We start from the raw sequence: 25841 nt of genomic DNA, 5'->3' as shown, positions 1-25841 counted from the left end.
CTTGTCCTACCTGAATAACATGGTTTCATTCTTCTAGATATAATGCTGACCGGTGTCAGTTGGTCCAGCCCTGGTCTCACAGTGAAAGGTACAGATTGCTTCTGGCATGTCTATGTGTTCACCGTGGTGATGGTGGTACACTTTTGTTTTAAAAGGTGCCACACGATGCCATAGAAGAACCATTTTGCCTGTATGGTCTCATAACTAACCTTTAGCGTCTGAAAAACCTTTCCATTTCACAAAAGGTTCAATGTTTGGAAAAAGGTTCTTCAGAAAGAAATGTTTTGACTGAATGGGAACCAAAATGGTTCTTCTATGGCATTGCTGTGAAGCTTTTGTTGCACCTTTGTTTTTATGAGTGTAGTTTGGGCTGAGGGTGGGGGTGCTGATTTGGGCACCAGGAGGGGAGTGCACCATCGATGGCCCATGCTCGCACGTCATCAGATCTGATGTAATCACATAAGAGTTGTCTGTGGAAGTCTTGTATGTCTGGTTTCCACACCTCATTACCAGTTCCAGCCAGCCCAGCCTCTTGCTCACACAGGGGACGGAGAGAGAGAGAGCACCTAACTCTTTGAGATCAAACATTTTTTAGGTTGTTTATAGTTTCTGTTGAAGTCACCCCAGCCTGGAGTTAGGGCTTTAGTGGTGCTTTACTGTAGGTCAGCATGCGACCAATCTCTCAATGTTGCCCCCAACGTGACGCACTGTGGCTGACGGAAGGGAAGATTATCACTGTTTTAAGCTACAGTATTATTTATATGCTTCCGAGTTTTATCATTGGTTTGTTGTTGTTGTGCAGTGATTCACTTCGTTTTGTGATGCTACCCCATTACACCGTTCTCCAAGTTCTGCTCACATGCTAAACACAACACTGCTGTTGTTCAAAGGCTGCATGACCGTTGAAACTCATTTGTGACTGACGTGAGTGAAATGTTTGTGTAACGCACTTCTTCCATTTTGACGTAAGCAAAATCTGCTGTATTTGGCTCTTATGTGTGATTTTGTGGTGAAACAATAGATCAAACGTAATTACAGGTTGATTCTTTTATCACATTGTCTTTCATGCATGGACAGTTTTGTAATAATAAAATCATTCAGTACCATAGTTTCGCTCTTTAAATCAAATGTTGGCTAGCAAGCCACATTTTTGACTATTTTCCATAAAGTCTGGCGCATATAGTCCTTTATTCTGCCATAAAAAATGTAATAAATAAAAATATTTAAAGAATGGTGTTGACTTTGGACCATACAGGTGCAATACTGTACGTCCATATTATTTCAGTCATAACAATGACTGCCACTATTTTGTCATTTTGCTCTTTTTTTTCTTATAAGCGGTCTTGTGACTAAATACAACTTAAAAACACAGAGCAAACTAATGAACTGAGAAAAATACACAACTTCAAAATCGGTGGGCTTTGTTGAAGCTCACAATGTGGGTAGGTTTGTATTTACTGTATTTTGAAAAGGAAACCATTTTAAAAAAATTATTTCGATAATTCACATGTAATATTCAACATTTATTATAATTTTTTATAAATTATATAGTAGGCTATATTTGGATGCTTCAAAGTAAAGAATGGCCCCTAGCTCTGAGCTAAATGCCCAGTGTCCAGTGGCAGAATCATGTAGCTTGCATGTTTTGTTCAAATGTACAGTATGCTAACAGCAATTTATGAAAAACACAAAAAGATTGTGCAAAAGTCCTTTTTATTTCAGACAACTATGAAAGTTGTTTTTCAAATCTACCCCAACAAAAGCACAGAATTATTTATGTGAGAGAATTTTTAGTTCTTGGAACATGTTTACTGGTTTTGTCCACAGTGTCGCTGAGAGACTTAGATCTTCTTTCTGTGCCTGTTGTGAACTTATAAAGTCTCTCTCTTGCTTTCCGTACCTATTTCAAACCTTAATTTGTAGTTTATGGACAGTTTTTTATGATATTAGAGTAAAACTACTGATGTGATAATGAGTAAGATTATAAAATTGTTCGTAAATATGCATCAAAGGAGTACCTGTTCATTTTGAGTCCACATTTAGATTAAAACTAACAAACCGAGTAAAGCAAAAGATGATGCAACAACTACGCTGTGAAACCGATCTAGTCAATAAGAAAAAAGTTGACAGCACAAAAGGTCATTGTTTTGATCCTCAGGGAAAACACATACTGATAATATAAATGTATAATTAGTAAATGCATGCGGATTAGCCTGCAGGTGTACATTTTTTATCTTAGTTGATGTCAGTTTTTAAAGCGTCTATAGAGCATACGCATTCATCTTATTGACATCTTGTTTGTTGTTTGCATTATGATTGAGTTGTGTTACTCAGGATGAACAGTCTCCATTTTGCGTCTACTTAGAGGACAATCTGTGAATTAGTCAAGCATCCAGTTCCACGGCATATTTTATCATTCTGTTGTTGGTTTCTCTTTGGGGGAGGTGGGGGTGTGTTACCCCCCACCAGTCTGTCTTTCTCAATTAGCTTCTGTTCTCCTCCCGTTGGACTGCCGTCGCTGCTGTACGCTTGCGTGTGGGATCAAAGGGCTGCTTAATCATATCACACGGCAGTAGGGCTGGAACCATCTGCCTCTCCTCTACCTGTGTCCTCCCCTAGTCACCCAATAGCTGTTCTCTGAGATATATCACCAAAACTGTTCTGTCTGTAGTTTGGCAGGTTATACAGTTTTAACCGGATTTTGTTTAAAAAAGGTTGAGTTATTTGATGGGCAAAGCCTTTTTCTCCGTGAATAATAACTGTCTACACAGTAAGCAACTGTAATTTGACAGAATTGTGCTGTTATTTTCACGTAAAATACTTTTACGTTATTTCTCTGGTGCTTTTTTACTGTATTTTTTACAGTGAATACGGTAAAAAGCATCAAATTGCCGCCAGAATTCTTTTTTATGGCAATTCTGTCAAAATGTGTCAGTTTAGTTTGACATGTCGCACAATCCTCCTTTTGCTCTCGGACAAGATCTCACTAGGTCATATACAATTGTAAATGGACAGAAAAGATAGTGTTTCATTATTTTACTTTTGTCCCTTTTATGATGTCACTTCCCGACGGTTACATGGGGAGCAATAAGACAGAGTGACACAGAGAAAATGAAATTATCGTGTAACCTCCACTCTTTGCAGCCGAAAGCAGCACGGTCGCTTATGTAACCTGGCAACTCCAAACACCATTTCCTTGATTCCTACTGCAAGTGAAAATGACGAAAAGTCTTCTTTATGTAACTCGGGCAAGCAACAGCCCCTTGTCGAATTGAACAGATGGTGTAAACTTTTCAGCTGAAAGAATTGCATTTGCTTTGATTTTGCATGTCCTTTTCCTAGAAATACCCCTGAACGGTTCCTTATTAGCTTTATTGATCCCGTTCAGTCACACCATTTAAATGACTTTTAAATTTAACCCGTTTTGTGCAGTTTATGATGGAGGGATGTAGTCCATGTTGCATCTTAAAATGCACGTAATAAAAACGACTCATTAACTGTGGAATGTTCCGCTACCCTGTGCGAGGGTACGAGAAACATCGAATTCGTAGTTTGATTCTGATTTCGAATGCATGAGCACAGCGTCTAACATTTTAGCAGACTCATGCCTTTTGGCAGGAAGTGCTCCTAATCTGTTTATGAGTCTTTGTGGTTCATTCAGTAGGGAGTGGGTTTATTAACTGAATCGATCGAGAATGGAGTGTGAAGTCTTCTGCGAGCATTTTGTTGCAGCCTTTTGGTTTGATGCGATCTTTTTCTAACCTCTGAGTTTTGTACTGATATGACTGGCTTGTTTGTCCTGTTGTGGGAGTGCAGCCTTGACAAATTCCAGCAGTCGGATGAGAATGTACTTTTGTCTGGGTGGTTTAAATAAGTTGTGTGAGAAGATGGCAAACTCCGGGATAAAGAAAGTAGAATTACTTTCTGTAATTGTCGAAGCAACATAATGAAGATTGATATATAATGGTTGTAGTATCAATGATTCTTTGTTATATTTACATTAGCACTGCAGTACCTTATTCAGGCACTATTTTCGAATACAATTCATGAAAGAGGAATTTTACGTACAGCATGAGTAACCTAGGAGTCTGTAACACGAGAAGTTGCCATGTAGATCCAAGATGTTTTCACATAAAGTTCCCAGTTAAACAACGGTGGGAAAATAGTCGAGTTTTTATGATGTTTTTATTATTTAAACATGTAGTCAATCACCCGTTTAACAGTGTTTGGATTTAGAGGTTTTCTAATCACAAGGAATTGAAATATATCTCCCTTTGTTGTTGTAAACAGAGGCTGACCATCATATTCATAACTTGCTGTATTACCTTGGTTAATAGATGCAACCAAAAATTAAGATTATGTCATTATTTATTTGCCATCATGTTTTTACAAATCCTTATTTTCATTTGTTTTGTGTGAAACATGACTTTTGTTTCATCTTCAGGAGTTATAGCACAATCTTTCAAGCACCCAGAAATAGAAATACACTAAAACACTATAAAAAATAGCCACATGACTCATGCATTATGTTAATTAGATAAATGACTGACCGACATTTAATTCGAGATTATTCATGTATAATGCTCATCTCCACTATACTTTTAAATTAAAATGTACTTCACGACGTTTTGGTTTAAAATCAATGGCATTAGGTACAATCACTATACAGTATACCATGTTTGCAATGAAGTATGTCTCCAACATTCTTGTACTCACCGTAATTGTGTGTCTCGTGGTACTTGAATAGTGCATCAGCTTTCTTTCAAAATGTTCTTTTTGTGTTTCACTGAAAAAATAACACTTAAGGGATGCAAAACAATGTGAGGGTAAATAAATAATGACGATTGTCGTTTCTTGGGTGAAAATTCTGGCATGTGTTCCAGAACGAGTCTTGGAGTCTTCTAGTCAGACACAAACAACACCTTCCTTCTCAGGATTCATTATCTTTCTGTTTGTGAGAAGAAATATGTTAGGGACCCTAACTAACCCCTCATCCTGAGTAATGCAGAGTGACATCACTTTGTGCGGCTCTTCACACATCTTCACCGTTACCCATCCACTATCTCAACTTCACAGCCACCAGCCTGTGCCATTCAGCCTCCATTTCAGACGGCCATCTGCCTCAAGTCAGACTCAGAAAGAAAGTGTGGTTGGTCTGCCACATCGACTAGCATGATATATTGTGTTTGTATGTGTGTGTCTGTGATTTTTGTCTCACTCTAGTCGGTGCGCTTGTTTGTCAGTGTTTTTGTGTCTTCTTTGCCATGCTCGCCCATTACTGAAGTCAGTTTTGTTCTTATCTCTTAATTCTTATCTTCGCTTTCTGTCTTTTACTTTTGCCTGTTAAGCAGGCATCAATGATGTAATTTCCTGTTGATTTTGACTCTGTGTGTGCTGGCATATTGTTCCAAAGAATAGCATCAATCGGACATTATGTCCAGCAGACATTGACTCAATACTTTACAGAGCAAGTCATTGACCATGTCGCTGCGCAGAGGTATAAAACCAGCCTCAATTAAAAACCATTCGGCGTATAATAAATGAATGTGCAATTTACCATCCAATTCCAATGGCTGTTTTTATCACCTCTACTTTTACTCTCTCTATTTTTGTCTGACATTTTGCCATCCAGGCTTTAGATTTTTTCCTCTAGTTCTTCTTTAAATAACTCTAGTCCTCCCACTTCCCACAATTCCCCAGCGCTCATGACTTTCACCCCACACAACTCATGAAAGTCTACATAATGGGCAGATCTTTGTGAAGCACATTGCTCAGTCCTGTAGCTTGTTGTAAGTGCAGCTCTTTGTCAAGCTGACTGAAAAAATCAAACATCAATATTCTTCAACTTTGCACTTTCGCTTATGTCTCATAAGCTTCACAATCACTGACCTTCCTCTATGTAAGAAAGTAAATAATAGCAGTAGTATTCAATTTAAAAATAAGGCCTTTCCTCGATTCTCTGTGGTGTTTGTACTGTAATACAAGTCATGTTGATAATGGACCAGAAATTGTCTGTATTTCCCAACTGACTTGGCTTCTAGATTCTAGCTTTTAAATGGTTCATCTCTCGGATGGACATCTTATGTCTCACACATCTTTTCTCTTCTCTATGGTTCATTGTAAATGTTTCCTCAAAGGACTTTGGACCTCTTTGGGTGAAGGGTCAGATGTTCACAAAACAAAAAGTTTGATGTAAAAGTGAAATACTACATTTATTGATTCATTTCAGAATCCCATAGCATTGTTTTCAGTACTATTTTGCAGGTAAGAGGAAAAAAAGGGTCCAGTGTTCCTTGTTTTAAACATTTCTGTTAGTGCTTCTCCTCCAAGTGCATGTGAACTGCAGCAAGGCCAGAATCTAGTCTTAAAACCAGCATGAAATTTGATCTTGTATCCTCCTTCAGGGTCCAATGGGTATTGCACTGAGTTTCCACAAGTCCGGTGGCCGATCAACGTTTTGCTACTCTATTCAAATGCACAAAGCCTCTATCTGTCAATCACCCCGTAACATTCAATTTCCTCAGACAAGTATCTGGCCGTCTTTCTCAAATGGAAAGGGCTAAACTGCCATCTAAGCAAAGAATGTCTCATTAAATCATAGTCACGGTGTCATTAGCTTGTACCGCAAAAATAGAGACGGAGATGGAGAGGTCCAAGAGCCACATTCCCCACCACTATTTCATCCTTCTCGTATTGGATAAAAATAGTCTCCATTCATTTAAATCCTGTTAAAAGTAATTTGGCTGATGCTGGACATTAGCTGGACCTGTCGCCATAGCATGACATCAGAGTGGAAACACTGCCAGTAGGAAACAAAAGTTCAATCCATTTTCCGTAAATGGAATGCCAAGTCATTCGCTTTCTCCCAAATTTCTGTTTGGTTAGGGTAGAATTGGCCGCTTGTTGCACGGCAATGAGAGTCTCTTGTAATGAACTCCGTGCAGTACTCACTAAATACTAAAAACATCCGGTTATTGAGAGCTTTCCCTTTGTCGCTAATTATTTTTATTATTCTTAAAAACAAACACTCATTATCGCTCAACAGGACAGTTATGTTTATGCTGGCCTGGAATGTATTTCAAAATGATGTTTCATATGCTTTATTGAATAAAAGTGTGCAAAGGGAGAGCATCTCACTGTAGAGGGTAGGAGGGAAGTAGATAAGTAGCGATGTCATAAGAGGCTCACACCTGTGAGCGCTCAACAGTTCCCACTCCTGCAGCTCCATGTTTCCCAGTTTTGCAAATGTCGCTGAAATTAAGCACCTCCGAAACTGGGGCAGAGTCACATAGGAACTGTCTTTGCTTCCAATGAATCGTCTTGGTTGCACCACCAGACCCCCCCAGGATACTGTTGACTGCCGACCAAATAAATCAATATAGGCCACATGGGATAAGGAGCATCCTAGTAGTCATAAAAAACCATAAATGAAATAAATAAATAAATGAAAACAAAAGGGCCAACCGAGCCAAGGTTGGATGTCTGAGATTCATAAGTTGTACATTATAAAGCACAGGTAACATTGAGTCAGCACTTTTAAGAACACAAGGAGCCAATTAATGGAATTAAAGCCAGATGCTTCAGACGATTCTTTTGTTAATTACCAGCAGAACCTGGGACCTCACACAAGAGTGACCCCAGATATGTTACAAACAGCCGTGGAAACAATAAAGAGACAACTCCAGTTTTGAAGCATATCTGCATGTATCGTGGTCATTCCAGTCCAGGGTCTGTTGAATTTCAACAAAAACAAACCGCCCAAATGACATAATCACCCAAAAGCAGTATAAAAGACTCAAAGAATACAAAAACATACGAAAGAAAGGCAGGGATTTTTCATCAAATACATTTTTTTAACGGACACTTACATACATTAGCATTTTGTATGATTGTTTGCTTTGCAGTACTCCAGCCTTGCAAACATTGAATCTTTATTTTGAGCAGTTCGCATTTTAAAAACTGGGCATTTTACATGTATACATGTATTAAAAATAGTCACCTTTTTCAAACAGGCTTTACCGTCACCATTGACATTGGTCACACCATTAGCAGCCAATTTCCATATTTTTGACAGCTAGATTAGCCATCAAACTTTTTGGAGGGAAATCAGTCGAATGGCTTAAATTTGTAGTTTTAGCATAATACTCTTCGATAGGAAAAAGAATTGAACACCCAAAACATTCCCCCACAACTTTAACGAGCAAATCATTTGGACATGCTCCAGATGAATCATACTCCATTTCACTATCCAGCGGGAAGCAGCCACGTGATTTATGAAATACTGCTGATACGGCACCATTATATATAAAAAACTGAAAGGTTGAAGGCGGCACCTGTTCCTCTGCTCCATTGGCTGGTGCCAGGAACAGGCTGCCTAATGGGCTGACAGGACCATAGGGAACACAGCTGCCGCTCACAGCTCTGCCTGTGTGCCGGGATGATAAGACCCCCTGCTGCTCTGCCATCCCTCCACCCCTCTCTGTCCTCAGTGAGAGGGACAAGCCATGCGATAAACTGAATGTATACATACATGTGGGTCAGATAGAAAAACAGCCATTATGTGCATGTCATATTTAGAATTTGTGTATTGGAGCACACACCCATGATGCAATGGGGACTTTGTCATGTTGAGGTGTTGCTGGTTGTCCGTAAAAGAGCAGAGAAAAGGCACCGTGGCCCTAAAATCTGGGCTTCTCTGCCTTCGATCTGCTATGCAGGGCAGACCATATGAACATATCAACGCTTTAAGGAATAGTTTACCTAAAAAATAAACTAAACCTCATGTCATTGCAAATCTGTATGACTTTTTTTTTCTTCTGCGAAGCAACAATGAAATTCAAATTCTAAGCTAAGCGGATGCAAGAAATAATGAACAAGGATTTTAAACAACACAAAAGCACCAAATAAATGGTCAATATGACAAGCTGCCAAGGTTTCAACAATACAGGTTTAGACATGAGGGTGAATTTGTATTTTCGAGTGCACTATTCCTTCTATCATTCTATGTGTATGAAACATATAATCTGTCTCTCAGCTTCTTCTGTTTCCACTGGTCTCTTGCCTTTTCCCTTCCTCTCTCGGTGTGGGTATGAATGTGTACAAAATATTGTTTGTTTATTTCATGCTTGCTTCCTGTTCCCATGTTTCCTAAGAAGCCCAGAGTAAACCCTATTACTCAGATTACTCACCCACGCGGCTTCTCATCCACAAGATGTGCACCAGCCACTATCTGGACCTTTTCATCACGATTGTCATCGGCCTGAATGTCATCACCATGTCCATGGAACACTACCAGCAGCCAAAGGTAGAACTTTCTGGAGTGCTTGCGCTTGTTATTATTCCAGTATAGAATGAAGTAACTATAAATGTAAATGCATGTAATGTTGCAGTGTGTCTTATGGGTGTGGATCATATTTGCTGATTAAGCAGCTAAATGTTTATGGATGAACTGTTCTGCACATTGATTATATGAAAGCAGCGAGTGTATAATTTTCTTTATGTTACTATACTGATTTGCACTTTCATTGTTCTGCGGCAAGACATTTCGTACAGGCCGGGGGAAGAATGTCTTATGAGAGCAATGCCTCGCTTAAATAAAACGCTGGAATGCACATAGTGAAATTTATTCATATTCCCTCATCTTACTTTCTCCCCTTGCGTAATAACAAAATGGACTACAGAGACAATTCATGAATATCGAATAGAGGACAGTAAACAGGAGCTCTGTCTCACAACCAAGCAAGCTGCCTCCTCACTATATAAGGATTTGCATTTTCAAACTGGATCACTCTGAATGTCTTTTTTCCCATGCTGCATTGCACTGTGGGATTGAGTTGTCCAATGTGTTTGCATTGATGTGTTTTTTTTTTGATGATCACCAGTGAGAGCTAATGTTTATTGTCCCCATCAGACAGCTCTATTGAATGGTTTCCGGGCTTTGCCCCATCGCTAATGGAGGTCCTTGACCTCACCTGTGTCTATAAATAGCATGCTGTTTTAATTAGAGCCCCGGCGGTCCGCTGAATCTTGGAGGAAGTGGAGCGGAGGGGATTGTTAGGCTTTGACCACTTACACACTTTGGGTGAACGGAATCAATTGATTTTCTGTTGCGTTGTCAGGCTTGGCCTGGCTTTAATTACAGTGTGGCAAACGGGGAAAGGTGGACGTTGTAATGTCCACCAACACTGTTAGACGCTGAAAATGCCAGCTAATGACTAGCGTGTCCCCCGGGCTAATCTGACCACCTATAGCTCATCATCTTTTCCTACAATTGATTGTGAAACTAATCGAATCGGTACCGTGTGTCCTCGATTGTCTGTAAGTTTTGTTTAAGGTGTATCTTTCGCTGTTACTCCCTTTTAGGTTCTGGATGAGGCTCTGAAGATCTGTAACTACATTTTCACTATCATTTTTGTGCTGGAGTCCGTCTTCAAACTTGTTGCCTTTGGGTTTCGCCGGTTCTTCAAGGACAGGTAGGACATGTGGCTCTTTTAAGTTGCTCTTTACATTTGAGGTGGTTGTTTAAATCAGATGAAAGCTGTGAGGTGCCCGTGTCTGTTTTTTTGTGATGCAGTTGGGTCTGTTTGTAATCCACATCCCTTGTGATATCAGAGCTTTGAGATTCCTTGGTTCGCCCCAGAATTTGAAAAAAAAGAGGGCTGAATAAACTGGCGTCTGTGGTGGAAAACAAAATCAGAATTTATATGTTTTGTGGTTTGGTAAAAATCTCTTTCCAGAAACAGATATTAACGATCAAATCATAATCACACATCCTAACAATGAGAAAAAGTATTGGTATTTATTCTTCTTACATTACTGAGAAAGTGATAAATGCTACCTAATATGGCTGTTTTAAAGGTCCAATGTGTAATTTGTTTGGAGACAGATATACCATATAATATACATAGCTATGTCTTCAGAGTCGCATAAAGACCTTAAATAATGAAACGTTATGTTTTTATTACCGTAGAATGCGCTATTCCTTTCTATATTCCACATGTTGTTTCTACAGTAGCCTTAAATGGAAAAAATGCTTTTCAAAGTGTGTTATCTCCTTAGGCAAAGAAGCGAAAATGTGACAATCTTATTCCTGTATGAGCCACCTTAGTGCTTCAAAAGGAAGGGGAGAGGTGGAGTGAGCCATTGGTTGCAATTTGCAACCTCTTCTCTAGATTAATTTTCTATAGAGGAAAAAACGGTCCCTTACTCTTTTAAGTTGTCATTATTAAATCGTTTATTATGAGGATTAGGTCTTTTTTTTTAAATTAATAGGCTATTAAAAGTACTCATGTAATCGGCCTATTCTTTCAATAGCGTACTAAAGAGCATATCATGTCAATGTATTCCCAGATCATTCATTCACGAGCATGGAGGAACTATAAAGAAGCTATTTGCATAATAATAAGGGAACTCTGACACCAAAATAATTAATATTATTTCAAAACTGATCTCAACATGGATCTTTCTCTCCTCGCATTGACACCACTGTTCAGAACACAGTGTTCAAGAGGTGAAGGTTTACGAGTTGAAACTTTATTGATTTACCGCACTGGAAATTGCTGTTGTTGGTTTGATCAGCTCGGAGTCCAATCCAAGTCTGCAGGCGAAGGAGGGTAGATACACTTCGCTGGACCCCCCTTAGTGAACGAAACCTGTGGGAAAAATAAAGAAACGCACTGTGCATTCGTTTGACTTCAGTTTCTCCACATATCTAATGAAACACCTCTCGTGGCTGCAGGCCACAGAATATTGAGGTGTCCTAAATCAGACTTGAGGCTCTACCTCGCCCGTCAAAGTATGATATTCAAACCCGGGGGAGTTATTTGAAGTTTTTAGCCATATTAAGACAATGCACATGCTGAGAAACCTGATGGAAAGTTACATCCAAGGTCACGCAAAAGATAAGCAAATGCTAGTTTGTATGCTTTATGTAGACAGTCTATCTTTCAAGTCTTGACTTGCGAGACAATATTTAGTTTTGCACACTCCGTATACTGTATTGTTATGGGTATTATGCTGAACTTCTCAAACTTGAGCTTGTAATTCAAATTTAAGATATGGTGTGAAAATATTTTCAAGTGACACCTTCTTCTATTTCTGTCCCTCTTTTCAACGTGCCGACAAAGACTCAGACTCTTCTAAAAAATACCAACTTCACCCTGTTGTTTAATCTAATATAACAAGTGTGTTTACCCAGGTGGAACCAGTTGGATCTTGCCATTGTGCTGCTGTCTATAATGGGAATAACTCTGGAGGAAATCGAGGTCAACGCTTCCCTTCCCATCAACCCCACCATCATCCGCATAATGAGGGTGCTGCGGATCGCTCGTGGTTCGTATCCTCTCTTATCTTCTGCACTTCCACCGTCCATTTTTCATTCCTGCAGAAGCACACGCTTCTCAGCGTTCATCCCGTTTCCTCGGTAGATTGCGCTGGGTTGTCACCCTCGGGATCTCTGTTGTCTCACAGACTGCTCAGCAGAAGCCGTAGTCTGTGTAGAAAGAGTCCAGATGGCCATAATGAGAAATTCAGTTCACACACACACACACACACACACATACACACACACACACACATACACATAGAGTAGGAAGCTGGGATGCTTGTCGGCTTGGAACGATGCTGGACGAGCCTTTATTGATTATTCCCTCAACAGAGATGCCCAAGCAAACACACCTGCGCTGATGTCTGCGCTGGTGATTTGCGTGTGGGCACGTGTACGCAGCCTATTTCCTCCCACTTTCATTCAGGCCTTCCTTAAATGAAAGTCGTAGGCATCAAGCTATTACAGCGCTGATTGCAAATAAGCAGACCTCCGCTGTGCCATCTCGGCTGAGCGGCCATATCATCAACATCATTAAAGCTCAATGTGTAGTGCACAACCCCAATAATAACATGCACTACGATCTGACCACTGCCAAAATAACAAAAGAATTAGATTTCACTTCTGAAGAAACAATTTATGCTGTGGATATGCACTTTTGTGGCATTTCATTGTTACCCCAGGGTTACTTGTGACGTTCATTTTAAATGTGTCTTGCACTGAAAATTGTCATATTGTGACAATATTTCTGTCCCATATTAAGCAGTTTTGCTGCTGTGCCTTTAAGGCTTATTATCTGTATTGGCATAGTTCATGCAGGCCCATGTTGCTTAGTACCAGATAGTTTATGCCAGTTGTACTTGGGTTTTGACAGCAATGCTATAATACTATAATAATGTCTTAAGTCCAGGCTCGAATTGAATCTGCAGACTTTTGACACATTTTCTGATCTGGTATCGCTGAAACATGGCAAAATGTGTTAAACCAAGCTGATAACCGATTCTCCTGTTGAAAGCATCAGCGTAGTTGACAAATAAACTGTATATGTGTATTTTGGCGTGACAGCTTAAATTAAGAAAAAAACGTATATAATATATTCTATATGATATAATATTTAAAGTGTATTTAAAATATATTTTTAAAAAGTGTCAAGTGTACAACTTTCTAAATGATGGACCAGACATTTTTGTGACTGCAGATTCAATGCGTTTCTGCTAATGAGTTTAGATTAGGATCTTAGATGGAGAAAGTGCTTTTTATGACAAAGAAAACCCTGTTTTTGATATGCACATTTAAAAGCTACAGAAGAGAAGTGATACCACTTCATATTTAAACCAGTTTTTAACTTTTTAAGTATAATCTGTCTCCCACCAAAATAATATGTGCATTAATGTCATATGTCAAGTAATTGTATTGTTTATTTTGTATGTTGCTAATGTAATATTCATTTGTTTAATTTAACTTTTTTTAACGTTTTTATTTATCCTCAGTCAGTAATTTGAGTGCCTGAGTTTGAATTTATTTCAGTTTTTTTCTTGATGCAGCATTTTAAATTTTCATTTGGTTTAAGTTTTTAAAATAATGTATTTATTTCAATAATCAGAATGTTTAATAGTTTGTCCTTACAACTCATCTTTGTGCAAAACAAACTTGAGTGTCTACCCAAATTTTATATTAGGTAAAGTCTGCTTTAATCTTCTTTTTTCAGTGTTAAAGTTGCTAAAGATGGCTGTAGGAATGCGAGCCCTCCTTGACACAGTGATCCAGGCCTTGCCTCAGGTACTCTCTCTCTGTCTGTCTCTCTCTCTCACAAAGTTCTGCTCTTTACTCATCCACTGCATCCTGTGTTACGTACTTCCCGGCCCCGTACCCCAGTCTCCCGGGGCCCCTCCGCTCTCCACGGGCCTCATTTACATATAGTTATTTTGCCATGAAGGGGCCCAGTGGTGCAGATTGGCTATGATGGGCTTCTTCCGCAGGGTTTTGATTTGAAAACACGCTGTCATGATTCTGCCTTCTCTTGTCTTGATTTTCTGGTCTAGAGGCAGAATCATGACAGACCCACGTGTTTTATGTGGAGAGAAACATATTATTGTCAATCAGGACATAATATGCGTTCTCTCCAGTCTCGTCATTTGGCCCCGCCCCTCTCGTTTCTAGTATAGCTTTCATCCTGTGTCTCATTACCCACACCTGCCCATCGTTATCTCCTTTGTTCATCTCCCTATTTAATTCCCTTGTATTCTCTGTCCTGTGCTCGTTTGTTCTCGTACCTCTCGGTAACTGTTTGCTCTGTGCAACTGCTCTATTGAGGATTTGTCCCTACGCTGTGTCCCAGCGTTACCCTCCTGTTCTGTTACCCTCCTGTTCTGTTACCCTCCTGTTCTGTTACCCTCCTGTTCTGTTACCCTCCTGTTCTGTTACCCTCCTGTTCTGTTACCCTCCTGTTCTGTTACCCTCCTGTTCTGTTACCCTCCTGTTCTGTTACCCTCCTGTTCTGTTACCCTCCTGTTCTGTTACCCTCCTGTTCTGTTACCCTCCTGTTCTGTTACCCTCCTGTTCTGTTACCCTCCTGTTCTGTTACCCTCCTGTTCTGTTACCCTCCTGTTCTGTTACCCTCCTGTTCTGTTACCCTCCTGTTCTGTTACCCTCCTGTTCTGTTACCCTCCTGTTCTGTTACCCTCCTGTTCTGTTACCCTCCGAGTTTTTCGTTCTTGTTTTTTTGCTGTCTTTGTTATCCCCTGGACTTTACCCCCTCGTGGGTTTTTGTTTTCTGTTATATTATTAAAATCCGTGTTACCCCTTATTGCTGCCTGCGCTTGGGTTCTTCTCTCACCTACCTTTTTCGTGACACACGCGGACTCCTTTAGCACTCCTCAGATATGCACATAGATAATTATATATGTACTTCTACCTATTGATTGTCATAAATCGAATTACATCATGCTTAGTCGCTCGGTTTCTGTAGCTCCCTTTCACACTCTATCCCAGTGTTGCACGCACAATCTGTTCTTTTCCATTAAAGTTGCCTTTTGTGGTTCAGGGCTATTGATCCACCCTTCCGCAATTTGCAAGAGGTGATCCGGAACAGTGTTCTGAGATATCCTGCCAGATTGTGTGAGTTTAATCCCCCTGTCCTGAGTCACTATGACTCCGGCCAGTTGAATAGTGCACTTAGGAGAGATTAAGGTGGGAAAACAGCCAGCTTTGAAAAGAGAAATGCCAAAGCAATTAGATTTGTCAAAGCTTCCAGTCCGCTTCATTTTTATTTAAGTCATGCCTGATCCAGTTGTCTGTAATCTGTGTGTTTTTCACTTTTTGCACCTAGTTTTGAGATATTTTTGTTTAATAAGAGGACATGAGGATTTTAGTTGCAGTCCTGATTGGACAGGCTGTTCGAAGTGTGCTGATATTTAGCTGGGACGCTTCACATATCTTATCTGTTTTTGTTACATTGCAGACAGACTGTCAGTCCGTGTGGCGCTCGGCGAAGCACAACGATTAATCCGTTTTTCTTAAAAAAAAAAAAAAAATGAATGCCAGCGTCTAAATGTATAACTAGATACAGTACTTAGAAAAGTTGTGCAAAAGCATTTATATTTCATATTATTAGCACAGCTGTGATTATTTGTGACCACCTAAACCCAAATTTAGAGTGTAATAGTTTCTTATTGTTTTGTGTCTTCTGTCACTACAGAGGTAAGGGTTGTTCCGATTGATGATATTCTCGTGTATTGACGATAGTCAGACATTTCAGCGATAGCTGATGTATTAGATGATAGTTGTCAATGAATGTTGCAAATTAATATTACAAACGTGCATTGCGCATTTCTTCGTGCAGGAGAGCTTGCAATTGCATGCGGCTTAGGCTTTTTCCCCCCCGCCAGACAGAATTGTAATCTACGGGACTCTGGCTTTTCTTCACACCAGAGATAGTTTCTATTGTCCGGGGTTTGAGTTTTCTGTGCACGAGAGAGCTTTTAATGCACGTGACTCATGCTTTTCCTTGCGCCAGAGATAGTTTCTATTGTCCGGGGTTTGAGTTTTCCGTAAACTTAAGCACGAGCACACAATACATCCTCGCATTATCCCTCGCATAAATTTTGATTCGCTATAAGCTTGTGTTGTTTACATCATGCACGATTGCCAACTACACAGACATATGACTTAGTTTCACTTACCGCGTGCAGTTCATGTCCGGCATCTTTTAGCGCTGGGATTGCTCCATCTGTCAGTTTCAAACAATCTGTAACTCCAGTGTATTTGCAAAGTGTAGTTACAAACGTAGCCCATTGATGGGTGTGCTCTTTCTCTCGTGTGCTTTTCTGGGAGAATGGTCCAATAGGGGACCAAGAACCCTTGTTACAAAACGGGAATTCATGTTTGAAAAAACTTTCCGAAAGCTGTACGAACCCTGCCGGAGTGTATTGAGCACAGAAATAATATGTCATACGACCAACTCGTTTTTTCACAAGTTTACCATGTTAACCATGAGAAGACAGCACATTTAACAGATTAGAGAAGTTAGAATGCATGAATAGCATTTAACCCCACCTTTGATCTCATTACAATGAGAGGAGAAACTCAAACCCACATGTCTTACCTAACCACCACAGCTCAACATGTCTTGTGCTTAATTGCTAAACCACAGCTCCAGGTTTTGATTTAAAGGTTTTCAGACCTTCAGTCAGGCTTCAGACTCAGTCAGGTGTAAACACGTCTGTCATTCTCTCCCTTTGACTTATGGCTCATGGCAGGTGGTATTCCTGGGTCTGTTCTGTCAGTTTCCCTTGTGTTTCATGACAAACTCTCTTGACTTTCTCGCTTCCTCTCCTCTCGCTACAGGTGGGGAATCTGGGTCTTCTCTTCATGTTGCTCTTCTTCATCTTCGCAGCGCTGGGAGTAGAGCTGTTTGGTGATCTGAGTAAGCACAACAAACCCACCTACATACGGGTCATTTTTCCACATGGTCTAATTCACTTCCACACACAAACACTTCCACACACGCACGCACCTACCTATGGTATACATGTGTTGTGATTTATCAATTTACTCTTTTAAGAAACTGATTTGGACACTGATGTTCGAGTCTACAGCATTACATTGTTTGAAATTCCTTGATATATTTCTCTTGCTCATTAGTTTTAAATTGTTTTGAGATCAAGTTCGCACACGAGTGTTTTAAACCTCGTCTCCGTGAGCAGATTTTCTCAAGAATACGTGGCTGCATTCTGTGCGCAGGTTCACTGAACACAGTCAGTCGTGATTTATTTCAGCTCAGCATAGTTCCAGGGCTGATGCCATTTCTATTTCCAATCAGCCGACTGAAAATAAACAGACTTCATAATTCACATACAGCTTTACAATGCTGCTGTCCAAGTATAATATATGGAATCTACTAGATAAACTGAGATTGACTGGCAACAAAAAAAATTCTACTCAATTAGGACAAGGACAGGATGCTGAACAAGTCACCAAAAAAGTAGTAGATTAGTTATGTTAATTTATATATTTTTTATACTATATTTTTTAAATAGCTTTAGAGGAATAGTTCCCCTAAAATGAAAATCTTTTACCGCCCCTTTTGTCATTTTAACCCGGCTTGGCTTACTCAATATAGAACACAATATAGATGTTTTGACCAAAAACTGTTGGCCTCCATTGACTTCTATTGACTACTGTTACCAACATTTCTCAAAATATCTTCTTTAGTGTTCTGCAGAAGAAAGAAACTAATGCAGGTTTAAAATGACAGGAGGATGTGTAGATAAGGACAGCATTTAATATTTTTAATACTGTATTTTGTGCTGTGGTGCTTAAAGGGATAGTTCACCCAAAAAGGACAATTTGTCATCATTTATTCACCCTTATGTCATTCAAAACATGTTCATGACTGTCTTCTGTGGAAAAAGATAATTAAAAAATATTTTAAGAAATGTTTCAGTGTTTTGTGTCCATAAACAATGGAAGTCAATGAGGGCCCAATGCTGATAGGGCACCAACATTCTTCAAAATATCTTCTTTTGTCTTCTACAGTCTACAGTCAAAGTCATACAGGTTTAGACATGAGGGTGCGTAAACTATAATTTGGGGGGGGGGTGAAATATCCCTTTAAAAGTGGATAAGGTAAGACAATGACCTGTTCATTTATTGTGCGGTCTCTCTCTCTCTCTCTCTCTCTCTCTCTCTCTCTCTCTCTTTTTGACCTTTGATTTGATTTGACCTTTATTTGTGTCCCAGTATGCGACGAGTTGCACCCCTGTGAAGGTCTCGGCCGCTACGCAACGTTTAAGAACTTTGGCATGGCTTTCCTCCTGCTATTCCGTGTATCCACAGGGGACAACTGGAATGGCATTATGAAGGTAGGATGAACTCTCTTTTCATGGTGCTGAATTTCAACGATGCAAGTTTTGTATTAAATGCTTTGCACGCCATCTGCAGTCATTATGGACCTGCTCGCCTCAACCGGCCATCATTTTTGTACTCTGTCTGTCCTTATCACAGGACACACTCAGAGACTGCTCCCAGGACACGGGCATCTGCTATAACACGGTCGTTTCCCCCATTTACTTCGTATCGTTCGTCCTGACGGCCCAGTTCGTGCTGGTCAACGTGGTGATCGCCGTGCTCATGAAGCACTTGGAGGAGAGCAACAAAGAGGCAAAGGAGGAGGCTGAGCTGGAGGCAGAGCTGGAGCTTGAGTTGGAGACTGTGGGTGGAGATGGTGGAATACCCCGGGGACGTATGCCGCCCCTGGGGCCTGGTGACATGGGAGGGCCGGGGGGTTCACCTTGGATATTAAGGGACTCTCAGGACCGGTCGGGACCTGTTTATCCTACAGATAGCCCACCCGCAGACATATGCAGAGACTCCGAAAATCACATAAAAGCAGATCCGGATCCTCTGCCAAGTTTGGAGCCACTGTTGGAGGTGAGTACACATGATGGTTGTGAGGTCAGTCTGTGTACCTCTGTGAAGCATTTGTACTTCTAAAGGTCTGTTTTCTTTATGGTGTGCAGTTGTTTGCAATAGATTAGACAGGACAATCACATGGGTCAGCTAAAAAACAACTCTAATGTTCCATGATGGTTGTTAGCTGGTGCAGGTTGTCCACTGGATTGGATCAAGAGCAACCATGTATGCAAAATTTAACTAATTTAACATTAAAGATTGTCCAAGTTGGTCTTCCAGCTAATGACAAGCATCTATCATGTTCACAAACACAGTTACACACCAGCGTGAGATGTTTTTCTTAGCAGGGTCGTCCAGCTTGCTTTAGTCTAACCTGAATCTCTTGATCTTTCTTATCTGAATCTGCATTATGCTGCCAGAAAACACACAGTATGATCCCATAGATGCCTGAACTCATTGATGCATATTTAAGGAATGTTTCAGGTTCAAAACAAGTTAAGCCCTATTAACAGCATCTGTTGCATGCTGTCCATTGCCATAGAAAATAACTCTGACTTGTTGCCAGGTTTGTACAAATAAACAAATTGTGTTTACAGTAATGCATTAACATTGGAAGTATTTAGGGCATGATATTCTCAGGAAAGTTCATCGTTCGAACATGCTTGTTTTTGTTTGTACAGAGAATATTACAGAATTATTCTGTTCAAAAAGGTGTTAGCTGAACCGTGAATTTGACCCTTTCTGGTATCCATATTATACTTGGTCAGGACAGGAGTTAAAAATGGGCTCTGACTTATAAATGAATAAGCAGTTTTACATCTTTTTGTTAGTGTTTAAATCTTTTAGTTGTGCTTTTGAAACAATGCAACTTGTGCATTTATTCTAATGCTGTTTTTTGCCCTCTGTCTTATATTATAGCCTTCATGGTAAATGCATTTTAGTAATAAACAGGTACATCATACATAGAGCCTAAGGGATAGTTAAAAATCAAAATGATGTCATCATTTATTCACCCTCTTGTATTCGCAAACCTAATTTGCTTTCTTTCTTCTGCAAAACACGAAGTTAAATATTTTGAAGAATGTTTGTAACCAAAAACCGTTGGTTCCCATTGACTTCTATTGTATGAAATGAGATGAGGGTGAGTAAAATAGCACAGAATTTTCATTTTGGGGTGAACTATCCTTTTAACCTGTATTGAGATATCACATTTACTGCTTTCAGCTATTATTGGATAAAAATTGTACTTAATAGGCAATTTTTAAAAAGCACATTTTGAAGTAAGAAAGTCCATCGCTCTCTGTTTTTGTCATATGGTGATGAGCCTGTTGTTTTCTCGTAAAACTAAGCGGTCTGGGGTCAGACTGGTGCCATGGGAAAGTATTGCATTTTCCTTTTTTTAAGCGGACTGGCTATTTCCAGCATGCCAGCCATTTTTTAAGTTAACAATGACATTATTCCTCCAGCCCTCATCTGAAGTGTACCAGTGTCAATGCAGACTGCTCGTCACCAGCATGACTCTCTCAATAGTGCTCTACTGCCCCCTTGTGGCTCGTGTAGTGCAAATCCAATTGACGAAGCAAGTGCATCTTCCTGCAAACCCGGTGGCCTAACTTTCATGACCGCATTTCTGGGGACGCATTTCTAGGACCCTATGTTTTTAGCGACAACGGCAGTGACAAGTGCATTGTGCATCTGTGGTTTTTCTGAAATATGATGACTATAAGAGTCTGGGTATCAAATGTGAATCTTTTATTTTTACATTTAAAACAAGTGTGAAATTTTTTATTGGAAAGATATTCAAGTCACGAATGCACTATATAGCCACAATAAAAGGAAGGAGGCGGGAACCGGAGAACGTAAAACAGACTTTTTAATATCACAGATAAACCACAAACCGAAAGTAAAATGCCGCCAGCTCCCTCACGGTTGACTGCCGGCCATACAAACACACTAAAACACAACATAAAGTCCAGGCCTGGTCCTCTCTCGTCCTTCCTTGTTGTCGCTCCTCTCTTATGCTTCCGGAGCTCCTCCGTGAGATATGCAAGACCAGTGCACACTCAGCTCGCGCCGTTCACTCACGGCTCTCGTCCCGCCCTGCTCGCCACTGTCATGTACTGTGTAGTAAATATGAAATGATTTCAAGGACAGAGCTCAGTGCAGGCAATAGTATGATAAAAGATTAATAAATAAATTGCTTAAGAACTAGGCTTCTGCCTTAGTGGTCACCAAGATCTTTTAAATATGAAATAAAAAATTAGAGAGTTGAACATGTTGCTTTCTCTCTATGCTTTTATCTCTCTTAGGAGTCAATGAAAACATCATCAATGAAGTTGGTCATTAATGAAGTGGTGCATGAACGTGGTTCATGGAAAAACATTTTTTGGGGGGGTTTAACTGTTAATTTGTTATTTTAAAAAAATATACATAATCTTTTATCTACCCGAGTCATCCTTTTGTCTTTACTCTGTACTTAGAATGTGGTTAATCTAGTGACTGAGAAGGCTATACCATGATTTAATATTTATTTTACTTGATGTGTTATTATATTATGCTAGTAAGTCACAATAATAACTCAACGTTAAGCTGTTAGCAAAAAGGTTTAATGGCAAGAAATAAACTAGTATTTGGGCGGAAATACTCGTATGCACTTTTTTCGGTCCTCAAAAACTATGGTCCTAGGGACTGTGGTTCTCTGAACTCCGATTCGGTAGGTGCCACTTTCACAAAAATAGGGTCCTAGAAGTGCGGTCCTGGAATAGAATTATGTTACTGTTTATCTGCATTTATAGCACTGTACCATGTAAATTGTGTTATTAGCTTATAAATGCAGTAGTTGCATTAAACTTTTAAGTAAAACTGTATTTCTATGTAGTTTATCTCACTGTTAGTCTTTCTTGTGGCTTTCTGCACTACTCTATAAATGTACAAACTGCTATTCTTCCTTCTTTCCCTTCTGTTTTTTCTCTATGTGCTGTCATATATTTCACCCCCCTCATCTCTTCTGCCTTGCTCTCTCGGTTCGCTCTCTCTTTGTCATTCATTCTGTCTGTTGCGTGCTGGGGCTTCACAGCGGAGGCCAATGTTTGACTCAGTTTCCCTGGTGATCCAGGGCTCAGTGGAAGGAGAGCTCAGCATCATGGACAATCTCTCGGGCTCCATCTGCCACTACTACGCTCTGCCTCCCCTTCCCAGCAAGTACTGCAGTGAGAAACAGGTCAATGGCATTCCCCGCTACCTGTCTTTAGCGTCTTTTCTCTGTCTGAATCTTGCTTTCCCTTTTTTTCTGTGTTCTTTATCTCTGTCTCTCTGGACCAAAGTTGTTAGTTTCACTTGTTGAGTAAGTGGCAAAGCGTTCTTGTGACAATTACAAAATCACCTCTGTGTCTCTGGGATTTCTATCACTTTCTAAACTCAAGGACATGCGTGCTCTTCTGAGGGCTCGGCTCTGCTCCACTAACAGCCGTCTGCTTGAGAATATTTATTTTCTCGTCCCATAAATGTGACGAAAAGTGTCTTGGAATTCTCCCGCCGGAGAAACGCGGTGACTTTGATGGCTCGTCCCAGAGTCCATAAATACCAAATTAGGCAATGGACTCATCATACAAGTCAACGAGCTAAAGATCAATAAAGAGATGGATGCTGTTGAATTATGCAAAAAAATCTATTTTGGTCGGTTTCACTGAGAAATATTACCTTAAATTGCATTAGCATTTCAAAATGCAGCCTTCTAAAAAGCTTTATGGAAGAATTTGTAATATCTCTATGCATAACTGGCCACGTTCTCTGTTCTCAATTTTGATGACTTTGCAAAAGGTTGTTCCATCCCAAACTCTGAGGGTCAGTCATTATTTTACCTGCCACAGAATGTTTTTTTTCCACTGTTAAATGAAGTTTGGAAACTAGGGCTGTCAGATTGCATCATTTGCGATTAATCTATTACCACATTAAAAATGAATGCACACACATACATAATATAGATAATGTTAAATGAAAATATAATTTATATTTTGCATACTGTACAATTAAAAACATTTAGCATATTTCTTTGTGCATGTATAATTATATTTATACTATGAATGCACATTTCTTAAATATATACTTTGCACATTTATATTATGAAGATTTCAAAAAATCATGTTTTGTTATTTTGCATTCCAGTTCATATCAATCAAACGGCATTTGGGTGGTTTTGATTAAGTAAGGGATAATGGTTGCTATTGCAGATATAAGCCCCGACAGTGTGATCAGGCCGTTTTCCTTAATAATAAAACCTTTATTTTAAAAACTGCACCTCCCAAATGCAGTTTGATGGATATTAATTGGAATGCACAATAATAAAAACACGACTTTTGAAATCTTCATATGTGCAAGAAATGTGCATTCATAATATAAATGCACACAGTGTATATCCTGCTTATTGCACGGGTACTTGCCACATGAGGGAAAAACTGGACATAAAATGTGAAATAGAAATATTTTATTAGGTCATTTTTACTACTGCGTGGAAAAGCCTCTAAGTTTCGGTTTAAAGTAAGAAACGATGTTCAAACGCCACGAACAGGCAAATTGGTTTAATCATTTGTAAATATAATGTCGTATACTGTATGTTATTAAAAGACATATTTTTGTGGAATATTAAACTGCCCCTCTCAAAATGATTTGCAGCATCCGGGTTACAGGGTGTCAGCAGTTTTGAGCCTTGGAATGACGCGACTGGCCAATCAGAATCAAGCATTCAAATGAGCGTGTAATAACTAATAATAATTCTAACCAAAATAAACATGATAACATAATAAAAAAAGATTTTGGAAATATTGAAGAAAGTAGTGTTTTAAATAAACACGAGCCTTTATTTTGGAATTGACGGCTTTAAATGCTGTTTAAAATCTGCCGTCTGTTCTCCTTCACTTTAGTGACTAAACACTGATTGGCTGATAGTGGCCATATGATGCTATTAAAGGTAGTGGGCTCCAGTTAACCACAATGTATGACAACATTTGCTGAAATATTTAACATAGGTACATGGGTACTTTTTAATGGCTCGTAGTTATTTCATCTACCAGCAGAGGCTGCTAACTGGACCATGGAAACCAGTAAAACATGCCGTGCAGGGCTTTCATTTAGAATACACCATACATTTGTGGGAACCATTGAACATGAGGACTTTTATCCGGGCTACTAAAGAAAAGTCATGCACATTACCTGTTCCTATAAGTAGGTCCCCTATACCTGACTCTTTAGCTGGATTTTCTGTGCACTTTATTTACATTTATATATTAATGAACTCCCTCACAAAACATTTTGCATTCAAATTGAGTTCATTTGCACCAACCATTGTTAAAGTCTGTGCGTGTCTTCTAACTATGCATGTTCTGGTTGACCCTCTCACTCTTGGCTCGTCTCTTCTTCTTTAGATTCCTCTAGCCGAAGTGGAGGCTCTGTCTCTGGCGTCGGAGAAATCCTGGTCCTTAGCACTGACGGATGACTCTGTCCCAGACGATTTTAACCCCCTCTTACTAACCAGTCAGGAGTGCAATGTATTTAACAGTAGAGCAATGTTCATCCTCCACTCTTCTCTCTCAAGCCTAAACTGCTTCCAAAGCCACTCAATCCCTCTGCTTCATGCAATTTTGCATTTCAAATGCATACATATCTTTCAATACAAGAGCCTAAAAAAGGTTCTTTACATGTTTTTACTGACATGACGGTACATAAACATAAGCATGCGTGCCAGTAATAATTTTGCAATTCCACATGTTCAGATTAGAATTCTGGTATTACAAAAGCTGTGGATTTCATACCAAAATATAATTTCCTCAAATGTTTTTGTGCAGAGGTGAGACACGAGTATGTTTGGAAGCTTTAGGTTTTCTAACCGTCTCCTATTCTCTCACTCTCTCTTCATTCCTCGCTAGCCTGGTGTTTGTATGGTCCAGTAGAATCGTTTTACTGCCTGTCGATCGGCTCCTGTACTGTTTGGGTTTAGCAGCTCTGTCCCCGTTTCTCCTCCGTCTCCGTATCCGAAGGCCATTTCTCAATGTCGACTCCATTTATCTTTTGTTTTCTGTTGGTACTTTATAGATGGTCCTGTTTGCATCCTACATCTTTATATATGTGTCCCTGTTTATTTCCTTCTGTATACAGTATTTGGTGTATTAAAATGAAGTTTTTCCTTAGTACCACGCTTCTTTAAAGTTCATAGAGTGGGGTATGGGGTCGGCTTCTGATGTCTGCCAGCTACAGTAGTTCAGGCTCTGGGCGCAGCTTCTGAAGGGAGGAGGCTGATGGTTTCTCAGAACTATGCCTATAGATCCATAAATAATTGAAACTCATCTCAGATGAGTGAGGTTTGGATTCAGTCTGTTCTCTTTTTCGTTCATATTAAATTGGATGTAAAAAAAGTCACAAAGGTGGATATAAATGTGTTCATGTGTGCACCGTTGTGCCAATCGTAATGCATTTAAGTCAACTTTGAAAAAGTTTATAACAGTTAAAGACCCTGTGACTTCGAAATCAAAGTTATATGTGATCATTTTCTTATATGGGAAAATTACATATTTTACGTACTCTTATATCTATAATGCTTTACTTGCAAAATGAT

General features: G+C 39.6%; 1 protein-coding gene across 1 annotated transcript in view; it reads left to right on the top strand.

The window, feature by feature from the left end:
* Window positions 1–25841, top strand: part of cacna1g (calcium channel, voltage-dependent, T type, alpha 1G subunit) — a gene marked incomplete at its 5' end in the record, with an annotated part of 173676 nt that overhangs the window by 142477 nt on the left and 5358 nt on the right. Inside the window, 10 exon segments of the mRNA XM_079476970.1 lie at window positions 38–88; window positions 9156–9304; window positions 10363–10472; window positions 12197–12330; window positions 14031–14101; window positions 17168–17246; window positions 18563–18684; window positions 18827–19252; window positions 22311–22454; window positions 24655–24777. Of these exon segments, the coding sequence (XP_079333096.1) occupies window positions 38–88; window positions 9156–9304; window positions 10363–10472; window positions 12197–12330; window positions 14031–14101; window positions 17168–17246; window positions 18563–18684; window positions 18827–19252; window positions 22311–22454; window positions 24655–24777 (1409 nt within the window).

Source organism: Barbatula barbatula, assembly GCF_947034865.1.
Source record: "Barbatula barbatula genome assembly, chromosome: 16".
Classification (NCBI taxonomy): domain Eukaryota; kingdom Metazoa; phylum Chordata; class Actinopteri; order Cypriniformes; family Nemacheilidae; genus Barbatula; species Barbatula barbatula.
The sequence above is the reverse complement of the archived record's forward strand: the minus strand, read 5'-3'. Positions and strand labels throughout refer to the sequence as shown.